We start from the raw sequence: 17,271 nt of genomic DNA on the forward strand, positions 1-17,271 counted from the left end.
CTAATCTTAAACCAAACCCAACCTAAAATTATGTTTTCACGTCAAAGCGCAATTATTTACATTATTGGGGCTTGATTATTATCCCCATAAGGAAGACAGGTCTTATTAATGTGGCTATGTAAATACCTCTAGGACCTGGACCACACACACACACACATATGCACGCACTCGTGTGTGTGTGTGTGTGTGTGTGTGTGTGTGTGTGTGTGTGTGTGTGTGTGTGTACACGTTCACATGGGGCTCATTTGTTCTTGAGCCTTATCCATGTCACCTATGACACATTGTCAGGAAAGAGTCAACACTGACGCAACAACCAATTATTTTCTTCCAGGAACCACAGAATGAAATAGGTCTGAAAAAAATAAATAAATAAAAGGCAAGCCGGATGCTCTGCACGCTCGTCTCAGGGGACCAACCTTTGACAAACAGCAAATTATAGTCCAGAGTCATCATCACGGGGAAATTCATTCTGAACTATCGGCTCATTCTGCTGCATGAAGCTGCGTCGCTCTCGTGTTTGATGTTTGAAAAAGTCTTCCCCCAGTTTCAGGGCCCCATGCTGCGTATTCTATTTTGCTTCCACACGCAGCATATCCTCTAAACACCGATGCATCGCCGACTCCTTTCTTCCCATTCAAGCTATTTATCTCTGTCACCCTTTACCACTGTGACGTGCTGACTGGCGTGTTTTCGGATTTGCTCATTGTGTCAGCCGCTGCTAGCCCCGCGCATCTCCGGGTCTGTGTGTCAAAATGAATACTTCATGCATGATCCACCTGTCAGGCGGATACAGTGATCAGCTCACCCTCCTCGCGGGGCCTATAATCCTCCCGAAACAGGATTACGGCCGACGCCAGCGCTTGCTTGTGTGATAGCATTGTTTGGGTCGGCAGTGTGTGGTGTGAGATCTTGATTCACGTGTCGGAAGGAAGTTGGTGTTAAATTTAACCGTGCCTGCAGTGCCGAGAGCAACAGACACTGCAAGTGATAATGACCGGAGCAAGATGGTGCCTCTGCAGCACGGACAGATTAGTGAGGTGAAGAACCCCAAAAAAGATTCTGCTCAATAATTTTGCTGTTGCTTATGACTTAATCCTTATTTTTTTATTCTACGCTGCTCTTATAAATGTCATCAGACAGTATATGGCACATTGGCGGCAACATGGCAGAAGATTTACATACAACGCACACATTCATCGCTTACTCCTACAAAACAAGTTTGTCCTTATCTCTGCTCTTTCATGCACGCACACAGAAAACCCCTCATCTACTAGTGCACATACAAATATTAGTCATAAATGACGCAAATATAGGACGACAGGATTTGTATGTGTGGTTTGTCTTATTCCTTCAAGTACGCTCGTGCATGTATGGAAACACACACACTCACACTCACACTCACACAGTTCTTTTCCGACAAGAATAAGTCACAAATTATGTAAAATATGTGTTTTTATGATTTGCGTATGAAAATAGTGCATCTACATTTTGTCTTATATAATTACAACCCTTGTCATAAAGCTTCCATACAAATAATATGCATTGATACATATATTCATACATATATGCTATCTAAGCACAGCATGGGTTTTAAATACAGCCATGTTTGTCATTAAAATGATCGAAAACATAATGTAAATGTCACGTTGTTGAAACAAGAACATCCTTAATTGTATAAGACAAAGTACAAAATACACAAATATATTCTCAAAAAGCCGCATACATGGAGCTGCAACTACTCTATAAGCCCTATTTCTTTTAAACAGAACACCTCATGAGCATCTTTTTACAAACATATGACACTTCCTGTTCGTGAGCTTTATCTCTCATTGCCTAGAGATGACATCCAAAGCTGTTGCTTAAACATCCTTTTTGTTGGCGCCTCCACCGCGGAGCGCCACAACGCCTCACTGCATTACTGGAGATCTTGTGAAATCCTGCTGTTGTGTAATAAATATTGTTCATTTGAATGTGACAGTTCAAAGTAGCCCCGTCTCTGCATCTTTTGCACGTTACGCTGCACAAAAAACTGTCGCCAATTGCTCCTGCAGACAGAAGAGTTCCTCTCCTGTCTCGTTTCTGAGCAGGAAGTTCATCACAGAGTCAAACAGCGACGCGCCGCGCTGTGTGCGGCACGATGTGCAATCTTCTCACATGTAAAAACATAAACACGACATTAATTTCCTGCTTCCAGGGATGTAAAAACAAATTAGTCAAAGCAGCTGTCCATAGCTCCCTTTCAGTCAGATAGCATTGATCTCCTCTTGTTTGTGTTCCTTATCTCTCGCAGTCTTGTTGTTTCGCCCCCACGAGCCCCAGTGAACGTGACAGGACGTGCACCTGGGAAGGCGATTTTTAACCCCTTGTATCACACTGCTCACAGTTCCTCTCACAGCAGAGGAGGAGAAGTAGAAGATAAGAGGATCGAGACAGGCGTTAAAGGTGCTGCAGAGCAGGGCCTTGTCTCTCCAGTCGGGACTTTTCCATGTTATATAACCCACGATGTGCGAGACGTTGTAGGGGCCAAAACACAAAGCGAACACCAGCAGTGTTCCTAAAGCCATGCCAATGGCCCGGAGGCGCCGGCGCCGGTCAATGTGCTGCAGCTTGGACAGAATCCTGATGAAGTTGATGTAGCAGAAACTGCAAATTAGTAAAGGGATGCAGAAAAGTACCACACAGAGTTCGAGACGCACAGGCAGGAGGACATTCAGCTGAGCCTCGGTGAAATTCTGATAACACACCTCCTTCTTGTCACCGGTCACCGAGGCATTATTGCCCTTGGTGCTGTTCGGAGAGTCTACGTGGCCGATAAAGGGCACAATGAACACAATGCTCAGGTGGACAAAGGAGAAAATCCAGAAGAAGATGCTGGCGGCCACAGCATACATAGGTCGCCGCTTCACGGAGTAGTGGATGGGGAAAGCCACGCCGAGGTAGCGATCCACGCTGACTGCCGTGAGGAAGGAGGTGCTGTTGTAGATGGTCATGTAGAAGACGAAGCCGGACAGCGGGCAGAGGATGTAGGGCATGTCCCAGACCATCTTGTTCATGACCTCCTGCATCTTAAAGGGCAGGAAGAGGAGGAAGAGGAGGTCAGAGATGGTCAGGTTGAGGAGGAGGATGTCAATCGGCGTGGGCTTCTGCCTCACTTTCTGGCAGAAAGTGTAGAAGGCGAGGATGTTGGCGGGGAAGCCCAGCACGAAGGTGATGATGTAGACGGACAGACACAGGCCGGTGTGGCACTCCTGCATGGTGGCGCCCGGTGTAATTCACTCAATCCGTCACTCAGTCAATCAGGGATCAAGATGTGTCGCATTATGTCCTTGACTCTGTATGGGAGTGGGGGTGGTTGAACACACACGGCAGCACGGGGAGGTTAGATCTGTCAGGCGGTCAGAACCGCAGGGGACGGAGGCGTCTTATTGGGTCAGCTGCCTGGAACAAACCCGTGGAGACAGCGTGGCTTTCCTGTCCCGGCCGATAAACCAACGCTCATCGTTTCCTCGAGGGCTTTGAGCTCTGCTGATAAGAGAGAATGGAAAGAGATTACCACACAGCACCGCTCACCACTTCGGCCCATTGTCCATCTGACACTCGGCTTAAGAGTGCACGGCTATAATTTTTACACGTTAAAAACCACAGGAAGAAGCCAGAGATAAACTCTATTCTATTTTTTTATGCCCCCTTTTTAATTTCTGTCCCTACTTCAGAGTTTACTGTGGAGCTGAATCATCTCTTAATGAGGAGCCGGTGTTTTGGTCCTGCACATGGTTTTGTATATAAACCGTCTGATTGCTTCCTCTGCGTTGTAAATACACAACAGTGATGCTTTTTTTATCACCAGCTCCCAGCCTCCACTGTATCACTGTGCACAAATACTGGACATGTTGTGAAAATGATGACCCTCATAAACATAATGACTTAACTACACAAGGGCGGCGAGCGTCTCCGAGCTTTGGCTACATCTAATTCCTGCAACGCGTCATAAAAGGAAATTTAAAGCTCGAGAAAATAGAAATCATTTAAAACAAATAGAGAATTTAAGCTCAAGGAGAAAAAAAAGCTGGTTTCTTACCCCACTTGTGCGAAGATCACTGAAAAGTGAACACGTTTGAGCAAAGGTCAGCTCTTATAGTCCCACGGCGAAAAGGGGGGGGGGGGGGGGGGGGAAACTTATTTTTACTACAGCGGAAAGTGATGAAAGCAGAGAACTGCCACCAATTTTAGGCAACTTGACTTCCTCCTTGTCAGCGCTGGCGGTTTGTGAGGTTGCACATGTTCTCTCCCACTCCTTGGACTCAACAAGTCAAGGTCCCCCCCCCCCGTCCCTCGGCTGTGTGTCTTGGCACACCCACCGGTGATGATTGCCCGTGTGTTCGATCTCCTCTGTCGAGCAGCCGTCCTCCCCTGCCGGCTGTCACCTGGCACATCCCCCTACTTGCATGATAATCTAAACAATCCAGCGCAGATAATAGAAATTATTAGGAGGGAGATATCGCTGCCATTTATCACCCACGCTCGCCAAACATGGTTTCCGTGGTAACAACTGGGCCCTTTTTTTCTTTTTTTTTCAATGTGAGTGGTCCAGACTGGTCTGAGGGGGCCTGTGTGATGGTGGGTTATTAAGTCACATTTAGTCGTCCACGCTTCTCCATGGACCCTCTTCATGACGAGAGAGAGGGGTTGGACAGGAGTGTTCCCGCCCTTCACGACACGCGGTGGCGGCTGCACTGTCCAAACAGAGCCTGGTTGTTTGGTTAGCCACACAACGCACACGGTCATAAAAAATAAAGAAACAAAACATGCCTGACTGGTGGTTTATTCCACAGAAGACTGATGAGGCCGCTTATTGTGAGTCGACTCGGTTTTTCTGCAGCTGAAAAAAAAACCCTCGGAGATGTGAGAGGTCAGGGGCCCGTTCTGTATATTTACCAGCTAACATCACAGCGGCAGGGTCGAGTCTCTCTCGCGGAGGCAAAGCGTGAAGCGCAGGTAGTCACGGTTCATTTCGCCGAGCAAGAGAAAGGAGCTTTTGAAGTAATAATGACTCGGAGGTGTACAAAGAGTCCTTTTGATGTTGCTTAATGTATGTAAATCACGCCGAGGCACTTTTCACTTGAGCTTCGTCCTTAAACACTTGACTCCCATGGGTGAGTTTTGGGTATTTTGTCGCTGTGTGACCCAACTCTTTATTAGATATTCGTCCCCTTTTACTACATCTGTCACTTCTTGCCCCTGCTATTGATCCGCAGCCCGGACAAGTCGCCCAAAGGGAAACGTTTGGATTTCAGGCGCCGTCCTCCTGTCTGAAATCGTCACATTAGTATTCCACACATCAGTGTCTCACAATCACATTGTATTATGCAAGTTTGAGTTTTCCGCTGCGCGGGCTGGTGGGGTTTTTTTGTGTATTTTTTTCCAGTAAGGCATCATGGAAATTCTAAGACGTAGTTTCAAGCACAAACTTTAACGCAACACTCGGTGATATTTCATCACTGCAGGATAACCCACTTTAGCAATCAGCCACTGACGACTGGCCCTTGTTGCAAGAAATCTCAAATACTTTTTTTCTTCTTCTAAACGTATTTCAGACACAGAAACGTATTATTCTCCTCATTAGTCTTTTCTTATCTATTCAATCTGCTCTTAACTACGACGATTATCGGCCGTAACCAGGATTTTTTTGCAACACTGAAGTTTCCCCAAGAACAAACCCAGACGAAAGTGAAACTAGATAAGTTCACCACACAAAGGAGGATCTGGAATCTCCAAAATGACTCGTGAACCAGAGGAGCAAATCATATTTAACTGAGGTGGGAGGGGTCTGATCCAGTTCTTAATACAAATCTATTGTAGGGGTGGGTGTTTTTTCCTGAACATAGAGTGTATATGTATTATAGTAGTAATCATAAAAATAAATGTGCCCTCATCTCTAAAAGTGGTGAGTCGGCTATGACTCAAGCCCGGTTGAGTGGAAGACAAGAACTTGATGATATTTACCAAATCTTTTTCTGTGCCTGAATTCAACCTTTACCATCACATTCTAACGCCATGAAGATATTTTCACATTTCAACAGTAATTACCTCGGTTTGTTCGTGTTGTTGTTCGTCAGCAGGATTACACAGAAACCACTGAACAGATTTCAACGACTCTCGGTGGAGGGATGGGAAGTGGAGCAAGAAAGAATCACATGTTGGTTTTTCTTTTAACACTGAGATTTCCAACCTTTCTACCAGATTTCCCAGGAAATAATTCATGGATCTTAGTGAAAAATATCAGGCATACTCCGAGAACTGATATGTAGAAGTGTGTGAAATGTGGTGCAGATTTATTCAATTTAAGGGGTTTTGGTGAAGATGTGCACTCTAGTAGTTTTCTTACTTTCTTTAATAGAAGCAGACTTGTGTACATATTCTCGTGGTGTTTACTTTATAGTGTTGGTCATTAGTGTTTTCCAATATACTGCTTGTTCTCCCACTTCCTCACATGCTATTGTACAGTACAGTGCCGACCATCCACAACTATATTTTAAGTATTTTGCACCATTTCTAACGTATTAGTTCCCTTTTTCTGTTCCCTTCTATAGAGCAATGTAAAAATAATTCCTTGTAAGTGTACACACAAAATTCTGATTAATATGGTGCGATACGGCCTCATAGCCGAGGTTGCGGTTTGCACGATCTAGATCTACAGGATATGAAGAAACCTGTTTTACCGTTGCATTTGAAGGACTTGTCGGGGAATAGAGATGCAAGTATTTTTAGCAGAGATATTGTAAACTGCTGTGTAGTAGTTGCAGCAGTAGTAGATTGGCACTACAGGGTGCACTCAGGCTTGTGGCAATAAACATAACAGATATATCCTTTCAGGTGTGTGTGGTGTGTGTGAGTGCACAAGATAAACAAAGCTGTCGCCGCGGCTCTGTGTGTAAATGGGAAATAGGGGATTTCCCCAACAGCATCGGACAGCTTGTGAAAAACAGGTCATGAAGAAGCAGCAACAGACCCACAACCCTGAGGTGTTTTCCAGCGCCGGGGACGCGTGGAATGTAATCAGACGAAGCTGTTGCAACGTGATGATATTTGTGACAGGAGCACAGAAAACAGAGCGAGGACACAGCTCAGATGTGCAGGAGGGAAGAGAGGAGCCTGCAGAGTCGCAGTCTGTGTGCTTACTGAAGCAGCAGGGATGGATTCATACATTATATAAGCGAGGAGTGGAAAGATTTATTAGGGCGCCAATGTAACAGGCTTCGAAAATCAGAAGGCGAGCGAGGGAGACTGCTCTGCCTCCACCGCAAAATATATCTGCAAAATCATCAGCTTTTTACTACTGTTTTCAGTGGAATTAACGTTTTATTTGACCAAATCTCATAAAGTTAATGATGCTCACTGAGAGTTTTAAGTTTTCCACAGGTTAAGTAGAGAGTGTGAGGAGTAATACTTAATCAGGCTGCTAATTCTAAATCAATTACATACTTTTAAAGGAGACTTTTAATGTCCCATAATCGCCAAGAACAAAATACTGGGGAGACAACAAATTACTATTGGAAATAATAAACTAATAGTAGTTATTTATATAAAATATTGGATTTAAGAATTTAAGCTCGGGTTGGACAAGCTATAGCAAGAGCAGGGTTTGAAAACATGCCACCGACACATCCCAGCCCCTCCCATCGACCCTCGCGTCAAAGCTCCGACCCCAATGCCCCTGAACGTGCACTGTCAGCAGCTGGAGGCCGACGTTTGTGTGTTTCGCTCGCTAACGTCAGGCTCTCGTCTCGTCTCTCCGACTGACGACTGCACGCCCGGCAGGCCGGTTAGTGACAGACAGGGACGCCGGCCGATCATTTCATCAGGTCCGAATGAAACGATTGTTTTTGTTTATTACAGACACTGGCTTTTATTCTTTTTGTCAGACAACTTTATTTATTGATGGTGTAAAGCTAAATTACCAACCCTACTTTTAATATCAGCTTTCAGAAACCTGACTGATCCTTGTAAGCCTCGATAGAGTCCAGAAAACAAACGGACCTGTCGTGTGCTCAGGGACTTCGGACAGATTTTAGTTCAGTTCCCATCGCTATCATGAACAAAGTGTTGGTGTTTTGTTAAAGAGCTCAAACACGGAACAGCTGCTCTGTATGTGTTACCCACAGCCTTTTGAGGCGAGGCTGAAAACGAGCTGAACCAAAGTGGACGTGACTGTGAGCATCACCTCCTTGGTTTACTGTAAACACTCTCAGCTTTTATGAGAAAGAGGAAGTAACTTTGAACTATGGAACTATGTTTGCGTCAGTTATTTTTACTTGGAAGAAACAAACACACTCATGTCTTTCATCAGTTCCTGCTCTGTTTGCTGCTGGAGGTGAACCGTGTTCTCTGCTGCATATTAGGTTCTACAAATGGTCTTCATATAAAATGTTGATCTAAAGTCAGCTACAATTCATCTTAAGTAACTTTAACTTCTGTAAAAGTACCTCAAAATATATCAATTGTTCTGAAATCCAATGTGGTGAAGCAATTAAAATATATTGTGTGCTGATAATCGCACATATATATGCTGGACCTATAGTAGAGACTGTATTTAAAGATGGATGATCTGTCCCCACTTCCTCCCACTGTCCAGAAATGAAGCCAAATTATCCTCACAGATCCCAAAACACAACGACATTAACTTCTTATGGAAAAGTTAGATACGAGTAGATGCAATTGTGTTTTCTTAATACTTTGACTTACTGCTTTATCCATATCCCATCTATTAACATGGAGGAGGCAGGATTTATGACCAGCCAGCCACAAGGGGGCGATCAAAATGCTTTGGCTTCACTTGTGCGGAGCCGTCATGTCGTCCATCTTTATTTACAATCTGCGTGACAGACTCAGCTGCCTCCTCAGTGACTGTTCTTCAGACGAGAGGTGACGTGTGCACGGCCCCTCAACACGTTCACACGCGACACTTTAACAATGGCCGCTGCTGAAATCTGCCTCCATCTTGTCTCTGTAAGAGCTCTGTGTATTTGAAATAAACGGTTAATTGTGTTACACACACAGAGATATCTCAACAATGAAGAGTTGGCAGCTCCGTGCTTCATGGACTTGAGCGTCCCAGAAGCCCCCCTCACTAATCCCTGTGTTAATACCCAGAGCATGAACCTATAAGCTTCCTTATATTTTTGGCGGGGGGGTGGGGGGGAAATAACAACATAATTCTCCCATCCCGACAGAAGAGCTCAGTGGCTGCTAAGACACCACGTTGCTATTTGGAGAGTGACTTCGCTTCCAACGTAGCCGGACTCGTTTTATTCCCAGTGACACATTCATTCAAATAAAGCGAGCTGTGTTCAAAAGATAATCTTGTACGTTTTTTGGGCTGCCGGGCTTATCTCGTCTGACCTGAGTCCAAAGAACAACTGTTGGAAATGTGTAAGAGAGATTCAGCAGAAAAGCCATGAAGGCGAAGTAGGTTTTCATCCCCTGGCTCTCCACCCATACCAGCTAATCAGTTTCAGAACGATCACATCAATTCCTTCCACACATAAACGCCAAAAGGAAATTCGACTACGGTCCCATTTCAAAGTGCCGATTGCTGATTACGGCAACAAGTCAGCAATTAATATTTCAGACAAAAGAAAACAACATGTGGGGAAACACGACTTTGTCTGAATCCGGTAAAACAGAGAATCCCAGTATCAGTGTAACTTTCAGGCTCATGATCAATGTACACTTTGTTTGTTTTTTTTAAACTTTCCCACTACTGGGAATGAGGCCAAGTCACACACCTGCACAATGGATCCGGGGGGAGGAAGTGTATTGAATTATCTGTTGTTGCCGGGGGGACTCGCAAAGTGGCTGTAAAACCCGAGCTGATATGAATGCATGTACAGTTTGTGCTTGGTCAGAGATCAGGGTCACGCTGCGTTAATGTTTGAGGTTCCTAAGCAATAACTGCCCGACGTCACCAGCGCCTCATTATGAGCCTGAAGATGATGAATATGCACATCATGAAAAGAACATTTGATTGTTTACAGGGACTGTTGAACCACTCACCTCTCCGTTATGTCACCTTTATTTGAAAACCAGCCTCAGTTGTTCGCCTGACTTGTTTTTTTTTACTTAGAGAACAATTAGATCCTTGATTACCAGTATTTTTAGTTCTGGCTGATCCAAGGCCCTGAATACCAAGTGGCTGTGGTTCGGTTGCAGTGCCATTAAAAAAAAGAGTAGATTTTCTTCTAAAAGCGATAAATATACTGAGCTGAACTGACGGAGCGTCGTGGCGTCAGAAAAGCTGCTGATCCTCGGACCAGGAGCTCGGATCGTGGAGATAAAAACACGTCTCGGAAGATCAAAAAGCCGAGCACTTAAAATGCATCTCGTTATGGGAGCAAAAGAGAGTTGAATCAATGGTTTTGTCAAACAGCGGGCGATTGGCGAGATAAAAGCAGCCCCCGATCGGAGTGGAGCCACGAGACGGAGGCATCGCACTCATTCTTGGAGGTCGATGAAACTTGAAAGTCACTACTGCTCTGATTAGAGGGTGAAATTGCTCAATAGATGTACAGAATGCACCCCTTTAATATCTTAGCAGGGTAAAAGGAAGGAGAGCGGCAAAGCAACTGTAACTCGACATTAAGGTGAAGTTTAATTTTAATGATCTCCGTGGGGAACATTTGCACACATTGGGGAACATTTAGATGAGACATCTGCAGCTGAGGAACTCACATCGATGCACTTCTTTAAATATAAAGTCGTTCTCAGGACAGTGAATGCTTTTGCAACAGTTCCCTTTTTTTTTTAATAAGAAATGATATTTAAATATGATTAAAATCAAGGAAGTCCTTCTTCAGTGTGATTTCCTCTTGCGGCTCCTCATTAAAACGTTCAGATAAGTTAAAACAATCTGCGTTGCGATGGGCTTTTGTTTATTCCAGCGCTCTTTGCCATAAACAACTTCAAAAATAGATTGTGAAGGTCAAAGGAGCGAGATACTGATTAAACTGAATGGTTGATTAGACTGCAGGATTATTATGCAGGATTATTATTATGCAGGATCACATTTGTTGTTCGAGTCAAAATGCTTTATATTAACTTTTTTTAGAAGTTTGCTCTTGACACCATCCATTCATCACTTTGTATGGAGCCTGGACAGGTTGTCAGCGTGTTGCAGTGCTGCCACATGGAGACAAACCACCATCTTGTCTGTGGAGTGTTAGAGGAAGCCATACAGACACAGGGAGAACATACACAGGAAAAGGCCCCAGGTTTGAACCCAGAACCTTCTTGCTGTGAGGTGCTAACCACTTTACCACCATGCCAGGCCCATTTAAAACACTAGATATTCTCCGGTGGTTTCAAAGCCAAAGACTAACAAGGTCCAACCGAGTTTATCTTCCAGGATCAGACAAGTTTGGCTATAATATAATAAATATAATAACAAGGCTGATGTCATTCAAATCAAATTACAAGCAGAAATGCTGAATATCGTTCATGAATCAAATCCTTTGAATCTCTTGTGCATACGAAGGGAATCTCAATAATGCACTAACACTAAAAACAGCTGAGTGGTGAATTAATTTCAGAATTCAAATATACAATAATGTAAACTCAAAATAAAGAGAAGTGCACAAATATAAAAATCTCTCATGTGAAATCTTATATATAATAATTTTTGGTAAGAGTAAGAGGCTACTTGAGAACAAAGGCTTTCAGAGCTTTTAATATAAAAATATAGATTAGCTCGGAAAATGCAGTGATTCCTGAATCCTCGTGAAAAACTTATACAGACAACATTAAATATATATGTATTCAATTCCATGTCTTATAGCAATATTTTGCAGAAAGTAAAACTTAATACTTTTGGGGTTCTCTGTATATTGTGCATATTTAAAACGGTGCCACTGCAGAATATAAAGATGAATAAAAGATAATGTATATCACAGAGTATTCCAGCTCTGAAGTGCTTACTCAGCTTTTTCTTTGAAGGCACATTAAAGGCTGGTAGGAAAAACAGCAGGTTTTGTTTTTTTGTCAGCAAAAATGTCAATTCCTCGAGACCTTCAAAGTCCCTCGGAAAATGTCGTCCTTATCAAAATGTGCCCAAACATATATGATGGCGAGAAATTTGTATATAAGTAAAACCCTGCCCGAAATAAAATATTGTAAATGTCACCGTCGACTCCCCCACGGGCTTAACTTGGGTTCACGAGGCTCAGTGGTGACATTTTGAAGAGCGGAGATATTCCAAAAACGCTTTAAAGTCCAAGAAAAATCATTCATAAATAAATAAATATATAAATAGCATAAATAAAAGCAGGAGCCCGTTGGTGCTCACCAGTCTGCGACCAGTGTTTGCTTCTATTATCAGGTTTTTTGTCTGAATAATAGTTTTAAATGGCAACAATAACAAAAGCACTCCACAGCTCAGCAGAGTCTAAATTGATGTTTACAAATGACCGAGTCGGGGGAAAAGAAACTAATTAATAATTCTACAAATGAAAATGAAATCGAACTAAGACTTGGCAGGTTGTTTTTTTTCTTCCTCTATTCATGAAGCAATTAATATATTTTTTGCTTCTAGTTTAGCAACGAACCGTTTCAGCACCACTGCAGATCACTTGCATTCTAACTGCCTTTTGGCATCAGAATACTGTTAACGCATTACATGTAAACAGAGAACAGATTTAAACTGTAATGTGAAACACTGTAAATACTTAGAATGGTAAAACATATGTGAACATCCCTAAAGTATTTTGTATATATATTTAAATAATCCAATAAATATAATTGAAGCGTTATTATAAACTATAAATGAAAACAAAATACAAATATATAGAACTTGAATTAAAAAAATAAGCATGAATATTTTACATACAACGTAAACATGAAAGTATTGTTTATTCTGTAAATTAAAAAGCATAAATATAATACAAACATAAACACAGATGGCGATGTGTCTGTGAAAGGCTCATATCGGCCAACTGATAAATCAGCCTCACTATAATGGAGTCCAAAGATACTTCTTAATAAACTCAGTATTAATAATAGCCTGTGATAAACTGGCGTCCTGTCCAGTGTGTACACTGCGTCTCACAGTCTCCTCAGCTGTGATTGGCTGTAGCCCTCGAAGTGGACTTCGCTCCTTTGAGATATTATTGTCACTAAAACATATATTTAACACATTCAATCCCAGTAGTGGACCTCCGTTTATATGGGATTTGGCTTATAGATGCTAAATACACTAGTTGAAGTTAAGTTTCACCTTTTAGCTTTCATTTTTATTTTAATAAATTGGTTTTAAACCTCAAAAGTAAGTTTTTAGACCAATTTCCACAAGTCTGACTTGACCTGAAACTGCAGTAAGAAATGTGTCTGCAGTTGCTCAAATGTATTTAGATTTATTACAGTGGACTGGTCTGTCAATCAAAACAATTCTCCAGTCCCCCCGGTGGGTGCAGAAGAGACATTTAGAATTTAAAAGTGGTCAGGCTGAGCCGCTCGGCCTAAAGAAGTAGGGCAACACGTCCAATTTGAATTAACACACACTGGGGCTGCACATGTATTTAACAAGGACACAGGGCAGGAAACGGACCAGCTGACAACACGATATGTGTACGTGTTTTCACACGTACATACCATGTATGAGCAAGGTGGAAAATGCAGAGAACTTATAGGTCAGGAGGAGGTACAGTGGTAATATTACTGAGTGTGTGCAGTACAGTTTATAGCGTCTGCGTCACATGAGCTGGCAGATCACAGCTGTGACACAGGAGTTCAACAGTTCAACTCCCTCCTTCAGTACATACTCTGTGTATTTGTCATCAATCTTTCACGAGCAAATCTTAGGGACGTCTCTGCCAAAGACTTTTTAATAAAGACGGACGACGACGTGTCTCTTCCTTCCACTTTCCAGAAATATATCTTGAATAAGAACACTGCCATTTAGCACATTTGGAGCCAGTGTCAGTCTCAGCCGTCAATCATAACGTGTCACCTTGTTTTTATGGTATTAAAACATCCAACATCAAATTAAGTCATCAACAAACATCGGTGTGATTAAAAAAAAACTACTGAATATAGTAGTTTAGTTTGAAAATATATCCCATCCACTAACATGGAGGAGGCAGGGTTTATGACCTATACTGCAGCCAGCCACCAGGGCGCGATGGAGACGTTTTGGCTTCCAATGGAAAACGTAGGTATCTGCTTTCGTCAAGGTTCGCTATCCCTGATTGGATGGATGTGTTTTGTGATTTGTTGTGTGTGTTTCATTCTTCAGTGCTTGGAGCTCAAACACATAACGTACAGCAGCTGGACATGAACAAAGAAAGTTCCCGTTCTTCCTCCACAAACTGAAAAGTTGAATCCGATAGCAATTTAACGGCCTCTTGTTCGAGTCAACACATTCAGCCGTGTTGCTGACGCAGCCTTTCTTGGTCTGGCAGGATAGATAATAGTGTGTAACGGGCGTTACTGAATCTGTGCACTAACTTTGAGACTATTGTCTACTTGTGCTGCTGTTACACTAAAGTTTCACACTTAGCTTTGCCCAGTAAATGCCACTAAAGCCACGTGCACAGACGCACGGAGTGACACCTTCTCCACCTTATTTAAAGGGAGTTCAATAGTGTCAGGGCTGCTACATGTGTTGTATTTTACTGTGTATTTTTGAACTTTCTAGTTTGCATCTGTGTATGTCTCTGTTGCTATGACAAATTAATTTACCCCTGGGGATGAATACAGTCATCCATCCATCCGTCCATCCATTCATTCATCCTGTGGCTAATATTCAGCAGAAGTTGTTTTATCTTATCTTAAATGAAGGTCTAATAGAGCTGTACCACCCATTTAGTTTTTTCCCATGAGAAATCATCACTGTGTATATATAATACAACCAGTAATACAGTATGTTCCTGCAGTATGTTCAGCCGTAAGCGTCTGACTTCTGAGTAGAAAGAACTAAAGTACCTAGAAAGTGGACCAAACTGCATTAAGAGGAAGGTTTCACTTCTTCCTTCCTGTTCTTGCAGCTCGCTGGTGTATTTTTTCTGTGACCCCTGAATCTGCTCAGTTCTGCACAATGTTTTATTTTCCTTTCTGCTGACAGCAGATCTTTGCAGCCACACGCGGCTTAATTACAAGAACTATTTGCTCTGCATTTCCAAGTATCTGCTCTTTCTTTGATCATCTAAAAAAAAACAACCACATTTCTGTGTAGTGTCGTCGAGCTTCAGAGTGTGAACTTCTGTTTCCCCCAGAAACACTCGGGAGAGGAAGTGTGAAGTGAAGTTTAAAGCCACTGAGGCTCGTGCGGTGTTGAGTTTTATTTAGTCCACTATGCAGCCACACCAAGCAGCTATGAATATCATTTTTATTTACCGCAAACCTAACAAACTTCTGCTTCTCCAAAACGAGAACACATCTGTATATGTGACTGCGCAGCACATTATCAGTGACAAATTTTCCTGTGTCGTGTTTAAATGCTGCGGCTGATATCAAAGATGTTTTTGAAAGGCTTTAAAACACTCGATTTCCACAAGGACTCCTCAGAATTCTCTCTGATTTCTTTTTACAAGGGAACATCAGCGAGAGAGTCTGACTAAAGCCTGGTGACACACAACATGTTCCGCTCAATTGAATCAACAAAAAAGATTACGATAAAACACGAGAAGCTCTTTGAAGTCATTGTGCTCGATATGTTTCCCTGAAGGCAACAGTTCACCTTTAAACATCCGAACACAAGCCTGCGACAACTGAGGCTTTCCTTGTTGTTGCAAACAGGATTTTAGTTCATGCATCCTGTTCTCTTTTCAGTGCTGGACAAGAAAAAACTTTGCCTGTGGCTTGTGATTTAACTTTTGCACCATGCTCGGATGACAAATGCTGGAAAATGATCAATAGATAACCTCAAACATCCTCTCACATGGCTCCCCCTAGTGGGACGAGCAGGAGGCCCCGGCTGCCACGGTGCAGCTCTCAGCTCATGATTTACATTTTGGACGCTCCCATCTCCAGCGATTTACAGTGAGTGAACTGTTGGGGATTCACTGTCCTGCTCAAGGACATTTTGACTGGATGGATGTCTTTGGCGGACTGACGCCGTAAATTCAGGGTCACGCCGTCACACTAAAATGGTCTTTTTTCCTTTTTTTTCTGTGCGGCTGCCCTGGTGGGTAAAGTGTAATCATAAATTTGTTTCATTTCATATCCCTGTGCGGCTCGATATTCAACGTGCCATTTCACTGAAGGGGGGGTCGGTGCACGGAGGCAGGGGTTCGGTGTGCGCGTTGCTCAAGGACACTTTGACGGGGACGCACGCTTGGATCTCAGAGGACTTTTAGTGATGATGAGGCCTGATGAGGATGAGCATGTCTGACCCCTTTCTTTTCCCCAGAGGTGGAGGGAATGCAGTGAGGAAATGTGTCCAGAGAGGCAGCAACACCATCCTGTAGAGATATGTAACTCTGCATAGGAGCTTATTTTTCAGCAGCTACCTAACCCACATGGTCAAATTTAAATGACACATATGTTCGCCAGCAATACCACATGTCAACCAGAAGGGCTGAAAGTGGCCCGAATTAGTTTTGTGCTATTCGGGCCATAACTAGCATTTACCACATGGACCACTTTAGGTTCACATCCAGATTAAACCAATTGCACAGAGCACCACGTGTTTGACAAAAAAAAGGCATGTTTTGGGATATTTGAACCACATTTGCTATTTTACAAGTGAGAAACTTTGGGCTCACCTACATTTTTTCTGGGCCACAAGAAGTACAGAAGTGCCAGATTAGATTAGATTAGATTAGATAGAAATGTATTTATCCACATATCGGAGAAATTTACTTGTTACAGCAGCAGGCAGGTCAGAATGAGGTAGACAAGAGAATAAAGAAATATAAAAAGGACAATAGAATACAAATAAAGAATTTAAAAGTTTAAATAAAAAAATTAAATGCTAAGTATGAACATTCTGTACACACAGGATGATTTGTACAATTGTATGTGGCAAGTAAAGAATCAGATCATCTTTTTTGGAGGGGCAGGGTAATGACCCAGGGTAGAACATGTTAAATTCTGGTGCTAATACAGATCAGGGGGCAGATCCAGGTTTTTGTTGGTGTTTTTCAACATTGTTATTTATTTCTCAGACAATCATTGATTGAAACTGATATTCATAAATTTGTGCAATGTGGTACAGAGCCAAATATAAATCTGAAACTAGTGAATTCAGACGTGGTTTCAAAAGGGGAGGAATGCACTATTCCA

General features: G+C 42.6%; 2 protein-coding genes across 5 annotated transcripts in view; one reads left to right on the top strand and one right to left on the bottom strand.

Annotated features, from left to right (window-relative positions):
* LOC117777400 (hemicentin-1-like) overlaps nucleotides 1-17,271 on the top strand; it is a 1,765,934-nt gene that overhangs the window by 458,593 nt on the left and 1,290,070 nt on the right. The gene's annotated exons all lie outside the window — the stretch shown is intronic.
* Nucleotides 1,063-4,496, bottom strand: LOC117777433 (free fatty acid receptor 2-like). Of its 4 annotated transcripts, none has more exons than XR_004616604.1 (3): nucleotides 4,079-4,496; nucleotides 1,419-3,522; nucleotides 1,063-1,385 (listed from the first exon to the last, which is right to left on the bottom strand). XR_004616604.1 is itself a non-coding variant. In XM_034612223.1 (2 exons), exon 2 carries the CDS (start codon nucleotides 3,252-3,254, stop codon nucleotides 2,244-2,246), a length of 1,011 nt encoding a protein of 336 aa, XP_034468114.1. In that variant the 5' UTR covers nucleotides 3,255-3,522; nucleotides 4,079-4,496; the 3' UTR covers nucleotides 1,063-2,243. The 4 variants fall into 4 exon arrangements, 1 of the variants encoding a protein (XP_034468114.1); XR_004616605.1 differs by having other exon boundaries at nucleotides 1,419-3,525; XR_004616606.1 differs by lacking the exon at nucleotides 4,079-4,496 and adding an exon at nucleotides 3,709-3,958.

The sequence above is a fragment of the Hippoglossus hippoglossus genome, chromosome 16, assembly GCF_009819705.1.
Source record: "Hippoglossus hippoglossus isolate fHipHip1 chromosome 16, fHipHip1.pri, whole genome shotgun sequence".
Classification (NCBI taxonomy): Eukaryota; Metazoa; Chordata; class Actinopteri; order Pleuronectiformes; family Pleuronectidae; genus Hippoglossus; species Hippoglossus hippoglossus.

Bases quoted from the DNA above. Each gene is read 5' to 3' on its own strand.
- LOC117777433 (XM_034612223.1), bottom strand. From the start codon at position 3,254: ATGCAGGAGTGCCACACCGGCCTGTGTCTGTCCGTCTACATCATCACC.